At 43.7% G+C, this 9,672-nt stretch overlaps 2 protein-coding genes across 6 annotated transcripts in view; one reads left to right on the top strand and one right to left on the bottom strand.

The window, feature by feature from the left end:
• The window catches only part of LOC106808951 (influenza virus NS1A-binding protein-like), a 76,855-nt gene that overhangs the window by 47,677 nt on the left and 19,506 nt on the right, over positions 1-9,672 (top strand). The window lies entirely within an intron of this gene.
• Positions 543-5,851, bottom strand: LOC106808952 (limulus clotting factor C-like). The gene is made up of 4 exons (XM_014811884.1): positions 5,692-5,851; positions 4,949-5,244; positions 4,411-4,510; positions 543-2,168 (listed from the first exon to the last, which is right to left on the bottom strand). Exons 2-4 carry the CDS (start codon positions 4,999-5,001, stop codon positions 1,725-1,727), a joined length of 597 nt encoding a protein of 198 aa, XP_014667370.1. The 5' UTR covers positions 5,002-5,244; positions 5,692-5,851; the 3' UTR covers positions 543-1,724.

Below are 9,672 nucleotides of genomic sequence, written 5' to 3' on the forward strand. Positions count from 1 at the left end.
GTAGTCATTAGTTTTAAAACATTTAAAAAAAATATTTCTAATGGTGATTGAACCATGAAACTTTTTATGTAGCGTAATTATAACCTAACTTAGCTGAAAATAAGCCTAGAACCTAGAGTAAACTCTCCCTTTAAGTTTAACTGGAGATTGTGTAGTTAAGTGGTTTTTTTGTTTGGCATTGATCTACTTGCTATACCATGATATTTGCTAGCCCTAACTGATAAATGTGAGCTCGTGAACCAAAGCAACATTTGTTGCATATAATATATCAACAGAAATCCGTTTGGTAAGGAAAACCTCGTCGCAAGTAAATACTTAAAATAGTCATGGAAAGATTCTCTCAAGAGATGGCAGCACTAGTCTGCACATGATGTGTGTACTGTCTTGTACTTAACTGCTATATTTGGTGGCTTATTTTGGTTGCCATGCATTTCGACGTTATTTTCGACCCTCAGTTCCCGTTTGAAAAAAGGCCGTGTGCCTTGAACAACGAGGCTTGGTACTAAGTGGTTAATTTTTATAAAAACATCAAAGTGTAAAAATTAAATCTAGAGTAAATTTGTCTTTATTACTCTCATTTTCTAGCTGTACAAGAATGCAATGGGGAACAAAGTCAGCCAGGGGCACATATATTTACATAAAAATCAATCTAACCTTAGTTACACATACAAATTGAATTATTAAACAGTGCTAAGCACCTAAAACAGCAATGCACATAATGTGGACTTATGAACAGTAAATAGTCACATGTATAGGTATGTGGAATGGGCATTGGTAGGAATTATCAGGTAAGATACTAGCTAGCTAACTACTATGTATTGGCAGCTAACAATAGACTACGCGTTGGCAGGTAACGGTAAACTAAGCGTGCGGGTGTGCGTTAGCAGTTAAAATCAAAGTAAGTATTGGCAGCTAATGCTAGACTATGCAGCATTAGGAGCTAATGACAGATTAACAGGTTATGTCTAGTGCTTAATGACCACCTTCTTCACAATTCAGATCATCAATTGTCACACATGCCAACTAAAGGCAGGTAGTCAATGTATTAGAATGCATGATACCTTGTTACACTGTACGCTCTTGCTGGCAGTTTGTCATAAACTTACAATAATAATCTAACCAACCATCTTACATTAGGGTTAACTGGTTTAAAAGTTCGGCCTGCTGTTTAATACACCTTGTGTGAATCTAACAAATCAACATGATATAGCGTGAATGTATCTATGCTAATATAGATGTGTGCACTGCTGTAGTAATTGCATCAGTTCATGTATAAAACACAAGATCATGGTAATAATATGAAACACGAGTTTCTGTACACAAGTTCACTGTAATCGGACCCAGTGATACTGGTCTAATATCAACTCTTCAGCCTAACGTGGCAGCTTGCAGCGGCCATTTAATACAACCTATTCCCATGGTGCCATCAAAGAACTAAACAGTAATAGCAGAGAATAGTAATAGTGAATAGAGTATGAGAGTACAGTAAATGAGTATGGTAAGAGATGAATGAATGTTAATTATAATAGTTCCCTCCACGGTTGAATATTAATCGTAGGTAATAGGCAATAGAAGGAACATACCAATACTATCAGGGATGAATAAAAACGAGAAAGCAGCTTCTATTGACTCCTGACACTATACTATCAGGAGCGAATAATAGAGATCTCTATTATTCACGCCTGATTGTATAGACTATAGTGTAGATGAGCTGTTGACTATGGTTACTGTACAGCTGCTAGTCTTGCTGCTGTTGTGAACCATGCCATCGCCGCGCACGCCACCACCCCAGCGCGCGACGGCGCAAACCCCAGGGCGGCGCCACCGTACGACGCCGACTGCAGCGTCAGGCTGTCGGGGACGACGCGTCCCTCGAAGCGGAAGCTGTCGCCGGCGGCAACGGCGGCGAGCGAGTGCATGCCGTGCGCCTTGCTGCGCAGGAAGTTGCTATAGCGACCGTTGTTGATAACGAGCACGGAGCCGCCGGCCATGCTCAGCTTCCCAGCATGCACGGCGGCGGCGCACATGTGTGAGTCGCTGCGGTAGATGCCCGTCCCGTAGACGACACCGTCGTCAGCGGCGGCGCACCCTGGTGGGCACTGTACGCGGACCGGCACGCCGGCCGGGCCAACGACCTCTGCTGCTGTCGTTGTGCACTCCGTCTGCAGCTGAAAACATAACGACAGATGAGCTACAATACACGCATATAATAACACGACTACTACTGCGAATAATATTACATTATACTACTACTACTACTACTACTACTACTACGATTAATATTACATATAATAATATCAGGAGTAAGATAATATAGGATCCTATATTAGGATCCTATATTATCTTACTCCTGATAATATTAATAACAATACTACTACTACGAATAATATTACATAATAATAATACTACTAATATTACATAATAATAATACTGCTACGACGAATAATATTTATATATTAATGCCTGTTGTTGGGGGCACTATGCTCTGATAGTGTTGCTTTGGGAAGGTATAGTGCAAAACAACACCTATTCCTTCCCAAAGCAACACTATGAGAGCATAGTGCCCCCAACAACAGGCATTAATGTTTTTAGTGCATCACATCAAGACTTTGCAATCTACTCGGCAAATATGAAGTGAATAAGACAAAGTTTCTTAAACGAACAATTTCAATTTGTATTAAAACACAAACGTAACACATTGCAACTGGAATAAACATTGGAATAAAAGTATTGTCCGACTATCGCAAGCGCACTGCGCACTGCGCAAGCGCACTGCGTCGCGCAAGCAATAGTGCGCGCTCAGGCGGGCACTATTGTTTCATAGTACCTGCGACGTTATCCAATAGAATTTCAACGATTTATCATGTGATGCACTAATACATAATAATAATACCACTACTACAAATAACATTACATTATGAATTATAATAAATAATACTATGAATAATACTACTATTACGAATTATATTACATTATAATAATGCCGCAGTAGTCCTGTGTTTGGGGCAAAGGCGTAAAAAGCTGGCCTGGGATTTATTCCGAGGTTTGGTTATTACTTAGTGGGAGGGCATATATTTAACTCGTCCGCCTGCAGTATTTATTCTCACCATTTAGTTTAATGAGTTTCGCATGCCGAGCATGTCTATAAGCGTAAAGTGAGACGGGATGCCAGCGTTGTTTTGACAGACTGTCCCTATTATAGTGGTTTTCATAAAGCGCGGAGAACACACACACATGTAATGCGAGCACCAGCTGTATTGAAACTCGCGGCCCCCTCCCCGTCTTCCAACACTCTGGTCTTTGCTACTGTAGGAGTAGGTGGGCTATGGGAGGGGAATCAGAGAAGTTCACCCGTGTGTTAGTGGAGCGGGTGTCTAGTATAGCGAGGAGTGTGTGCGTCTGCATCCATGCAGCTTGGGCACTGTGGTTTGTCTGGGTTCTATCAGCGTCAGCCTGGAAATTTTATACGTTCCGAGCTATGGTCGTTAATCATACTGGAGATTGTCACAGCCGTACAGGACCGTAGGGTGTAGCCCCGACTACATTGTAGATGGGGACCATTCGTGTTCCTACCCATCACTGGAGGTGGGCAGTGTTGGGTGGGGGGTGATACTCCATTAGGAATAGGATTAGGGTTAGGGTTATGTTATAGGTTAGGTTAGGGTTAGGGTTAGGGTTAGGATTATCAATCATTAATCATTAATCATTAATCATTAATGATATCAAAGTTGGGAACACTCCTAATGGAGCTCCCTTGGCTGAGGTGGGGAGCTGGTGCACAGTGATGTAAGTGTAGCTGGAGGCAGTCTAGATGGGATTGATCGTAAAGCTCTGACAAAGATTAGCACAATCGTAAAACGCATTGTGAAACAGCATGGGGAAATTGCGATTGGTCTGACCACCTATTTAGGATGAAAAGCTCGCGGGAATATAAGACAGAACAGTGGCAACCACCATGTTGCCATGCCTCATGTAAATGGACTATCTGGCCTAGTGAGATAATCACGCCCTCCGGTTATTATTGCTAGGTTGGCCAAACTGGACCCGTTTATACGTCTTGAACTGTTTTTCACACGTGCACGCTAATATAGTGAAGCGATTTTGCAGCACTTTGTTGCCAAGAATTGTGTTTTGGAACATGCGATCGTAGTATCGATGGTACCTGCCAGGCATGCGAGTGCATGTAGATCAGTGGTTCTTAACCTTTTTTTGACTCATGGACCCCTTTGAGAATCTGGTGAAAGCTACCGACCTCTCCCAAAAAAAATTCTCATAAGCACATAAACACAAATTTTGCATGTAATGGGAGTCACGGACCCCCTGAAGCTCATCCACGGACCCCAAAAGGGTCCATGGACCACTGGCTAAGAACCCCCGATGTAGATGAGTTGTGGTGATTTTATGACTTACCTCTGACCGCTGCTCGCACGCTGGCTCGTAGCCACTCCACGTGCCGTCGTCCAAACACGTGCGCTGATTCGACCCCGTCAGCGATTCACGGTAGTGACACCTGGTGGTAGCAACGAGACATTAGTGGTTCTGCAGAGTTGCTCGTGCAACAGTGGCGCCATCTAGGTGTTTAATGTGTCTGAATGAGGAGAGGGCGGGGGTGGCTGGGTTTCTGATCGCGTTTGCGGCGGCTCTGTAGAAGTTCTAAGAAACGTGTGAAATAGAGATCTGATGACTGTCATTACTCTCTACCTAGCTAGAAAGTCCCTAATATTGGGTGCATATTCATCACACTCCCCCATGTGGATGGGTTAGGGTTAGGGACCAACAATATACGATAGCGCTATACTAGTACTGTTTCTGAATTATGTTGTTACTATTGTGGATGGATCTGTTTTATCAACTCTCGTTTATTGGTTGATGGCATCAAGCTGTAAAGTATGAATAAACTGTGCTGCACTGACGCTGGAACGTGTGCATAGCTGTTTGAGCCCCTCACCAGTAGTGTAGCGTGGCACCTCGAGCAAATCTCAGCGTGTGGTTGCCACGCATCAGCCTCTGGGCGCCAGGCGGCACGCCGGGGTCCACGCACGGTGGCGCCCCCGCGGCCGCTGCCGGCTCCGACGAATCTGCTTCGGCATCGTCGAGGAACCGGAAACTGTCTGTGGTGTGTAAGCCGCCAACGGAGGAGATACCGTTGTTGGTACTCGGCTGGAAGCCGCTGTACTCTCCGTTGCCGACGATGAGCAGCGCCCCCTTGTGGGTCTTGCGAGCGTGAATGGCAGCGGCGCACACCTGGAATAACGCGCGATATTATACCTGTGTAAAAATCGAATCATAATCAATATAAAAAAAATATGTATCTATATTATATGTGTGGGTGCCTCTGTGTGTGTGCGTGCGCGTGCGTGCGTGCGCGTGCGTGCGTGCGTGCGCGTGCGTGCGTGTGTGGGTGTGTGTGTGTGTTGGATGCAGAGTGAAGAGTCGAGAGAGTGCAGTAAACACATGAAGGGTGGCTGTCAGCGATAGTGGTAGGCACTCATATTATATATATATATATATATTATATATAATATATATATAATATATATAACCAAGGTTAATAATGACAAATGTTTGTCATTATTAACCCCTGATATATCTAATATGAGTGCTACATATATAGGGATAGAGGGTAGAGGTAGAGCGAGAGATATATATGTGCGAGGTAGAAATAGATGTAAATATACGAGCAGCACTCACCTGCGAGTCTGCGGCATAGATTCCCGTTCCACATACGTAGCTGTCGTTGATCGAGTCTCGGCAGTGACGGGCTGGGCAGTGCACTCTGACGGGAGTGCCCGTTGCTGTGATCACATCGGCACCGGTCGTTCTACAGTCGACCTGCTAGTAGTGGAAGAGAAACCGCTCTGTTGGAACCGTGCCAAGACGTGCGCTGGCCTTGTAGCGTAGCAGCAACAACAACATCGTTCTTGTTAGAAGCAAAATTTCGTTAGAATTTTCTTAGAGCGTTTCTTGCTCATAGATCGTTGACAGAAACATGGTAAATATAGGAGTTTTGTGAGTTTCTCATTTAAAGAGTTTATGTATATGTATATATATTATATCAAGAGTACATAATAGAGATCTCTATTATGTACTCTTGATATAATATATTATAATATATAATATATATATTATATTTATATATATATATATATTATAGTATATCTATATTCTCGTTTATATGTATAGAGTCGGTGTCGGGAACGAGGTTAAAGTTAAGCTGGGGGCACACCGAGCCGTATTTTTTCGCCGACCCTGGCGACGATTAAATTATCGCCAGCGAATTTATACGCGAGCCGATCCAGAAGCGCGCACACTACCGCGATTTGAGAGTGTAACTCTACGCATCGACCGGAATCACTGATCACATGATCATCAGCATGATATCCAACAACACGTCCGATTGGTTGAAAAATTGATCGCTCGACAAAATACGCGACACGGGGCCAACACGAGCGAATTTTTGCAAGTAAGATAAATCGCCGGCCGTAAATAAATCGGCCGAAATATTAATCATTTTTGATAACGGGCGATTTGTACGGGGCGTACGAAATCGGCGTCGACGTAACGCGGCACACGACGTTTAAAGGTAGCGGGGCACAACGAGCGTATTTTAATCGGCCGATCGCCGGCGAACTTCTTAAAATCGCTCGCAAAATTCGCCCCTGTGCCGCGTTCACAGAGTCGACTTAGAGCCGGCGTTTCGTATGCCGCGTACCCATCGCCGTATTAAAAATGTTATAATATTATTTCACCGATTATTCTACACCGGCAATTATTTATTGGCAAATCTCGCCTCGTGTGCCGTGTCCGCGTATTTTGATCGAGCGTTCGATTTTTTAAACAATCGGACGCTGTTGTTGATAATCATGTGATGCATCATGTGATCAATGTGATTCGCGTCGAGTGGCGCTAAGCGTCTGCTCTCAAATTCGCTAGGTGTGCCCCTCATGATCGGGCGTGATAAATTCGCTTGGCATAATTAATGTCGGATCGGGCGAAAAAATACGCTCGTGTGCCCCCAGCTTAAGACCAACGTATATATAAGTAAGTATATATAACAGGGTTAATTGTTACTCAACCGTGAAGATTGGAAACGCACCGCTAACGTTAAGAGTAATTTTGTTTCTGACAACGGCCCCTTGCATCGATCTATACATTTCTAGTACATGCCACATACTTATGGCTTTGTAATATACTAATACTAGTAAGATGCGCCAGTGTGCTGGACAGGATATTGTTATCATAAGCGCGGCAGGGATAGGCGATCGAACCGGATGGCAAGTTGATAAACCAACAAATATATAGATCTCTCTCATCACTATTCGATTTGAACAAACAAATATGATGGGTTCGAATTTATATGAAATCTAAAGTCAACTGTTCTGTTATCGTCGAGCGTATATCAGAAGATCGTAGTAAATATCATACACGAGTAGCTTAGTTCCGCATATACTGCTCGATACAGCGACCCGGCCTCACGAACTTGTATCAGCGGTGTATGTATATTAAATGTGTTGACTGCACCGACATGGGCATGTTTACCAGCTAGTGGTGTAAATAGGATGGGAATGGGTATGATAGGGTTAGGGTTGACTCAGCACTGACGTTCTCAGTTTGTTGTTTGCACAGTTATATATCGTCTGTATTGCACATAGAATGTCGTGGGGACCTGTGAGGGGCATCAACACCATGCGGTTTCATCAACATTTGCGCAGTTATATTTCATTTGTGTTTTACATGGGGGTAGGGTGAAATCGACGAGAGGTGTTAGTTACCATCACGTGTTACCATCATAAATGTTCATGCCATCAAATATAGTCATATATTATAATTATAATCGTATGATAATTAAATACGGACCAGTAAGAAACGCAACCGAAACCACTTGATCGTTCAATGACGCATCGCAAACTACCGGAATCGGGTCTGAAGTGAAGATCTGTCTCGGGATAGCGTCATATAGACGGTGTTAACCCGAGATAGCGCATAGTTCCTTCCGGCCGTTTTTAAATTTTGGCAATTTGTGAGGGCGCGAAGCGACCGAGTGGGGAGGGAGGGTGTGGGAGTATGTGTGCACGATGGAGATTTTGCAATTATTACACTAAAATGGAGCGATCTGGTGCATACCTGAGGTGAAATTCTTGCAATTTTTTTTTTGCTTGGTGGGGGGGTGGGGGTGTTCGTGCGAACTCCCTGAACCCCTCCTGGCTACGGGCCTGCAAAGATCGTCGTGACCTCTGATATACTTCCTCTTCGTACAGATGCACGCACACACACACACACAGGCCGCACGCACCGCACGCGCACGCGCACGACGCACCGCGCACGACGCAAACGCACGACGCCACCACGCACACGCATACGCAACACGCACACCACCCGCACGACACACACACACACCACAGCATCATGTATCGAACCATCAAGGGAATTGCATTCTCGATTCCCGAACATTATATATCTCTATTTCACACATAGCAGCCAGACATCAGCAGCCAGACATCTCCACCGCATTCTATTCCTCCCTACAGATGCTTTCATCACACCGCCCTGCTCAGCCCGCCTTTAGACAAACCGCGTGAAGGTCATGTAGGCTTATAGGCTATGCCACTAGCTACATGCAATTAATCATGATGGCAGAAGAGCTCAGACAATTATTCACTACCGAGAAAAGTAGGATGTCAGCCCCTAATAAACCTGCCGTGTGTGTGGGGGGGGAATATGTGTCAAAATTTCAATACGTTCAATTGAACAGTCAAGTTTATCATTCAACCATTCGATTGATTGTTCAATTGACCCAGTCATTTAATCATTCAAACATTCAATTATTTCGCTTGATTGTTCATTGATCTGATTGATTGTTCAGATTGAACAGTCAATTTAATCATTCAATACATTCAATTATTCGATTGATTGTTCCAACTTGAACAGTCAATTTAATCATACAAACCATTCGATTATTCGATTGATTGTTCAATTGATCGATTGATTGTTCAATTGAAACAGCAAATTTACATCATTCAACACGTTTAATTGATCAATTGATTGTTCAATTGATCAATTGATTGTTCAATTGAACAATCATTTAATTATTCAAACATCAATTGAACAATCAATTTAATCATTCAAACATTCAATGAACAATCAATTTTAATCATTCAATACATTCAATTGAACAATCATTTAATTCATTCAAACATTCAATTGAACCATCATTTAATCCAATTCACATTCATTGAACAATCAAGATTTAATTCATCAACTCAATTGAGGCAATTGTAATGAATGAATTGCCAAAAATTGAATCAATGAAGGCGTATTGAAGTCATGGAATGGAGCAATCGCCGAGGCTCCGTATATCTGCCAAATTAAACCCACATGCGCAGAGATAAAGACATGGACGGAAAACGTGTAGCACGTACGTTGCTAGAAACCATCGCCAACGTTTCCAGCTAAGTGGTGTGTACCAGCCCTGCGTTTTTAAACGTGCGTGTACTGCGCGCGTGTACGTGCGTGTACGTGCGTGTACGTGCGTGCAGTGCGTGTACCGCGCGTGCAACGAGTGCGTGTACCTGCGGTACCGCGCGGTGACGTGAGTGTCCCGCGTGTACGTGCCGTGTACGTTGCGTGCACGTCGTGTACCCGCGTGCACGCTGCGTATACCACCGCGTGTAC

The sequence above is a fragment of the Priapulus caudatus genome, unplaced genomic scaffold, assembly GCF_000485595.1.
Source record: "Priapulus caudatus unplaced genomic scaffold, Priapulus_caudatus-5.0.1 Scaffold317, whole genome shotgun sequence".
NCBI lineage: Eukaryota > Metazoa > Priapulida > Priapulimorpha > Priapulimorphida > Priapulidae > Priapulus > Priapulus caudatus.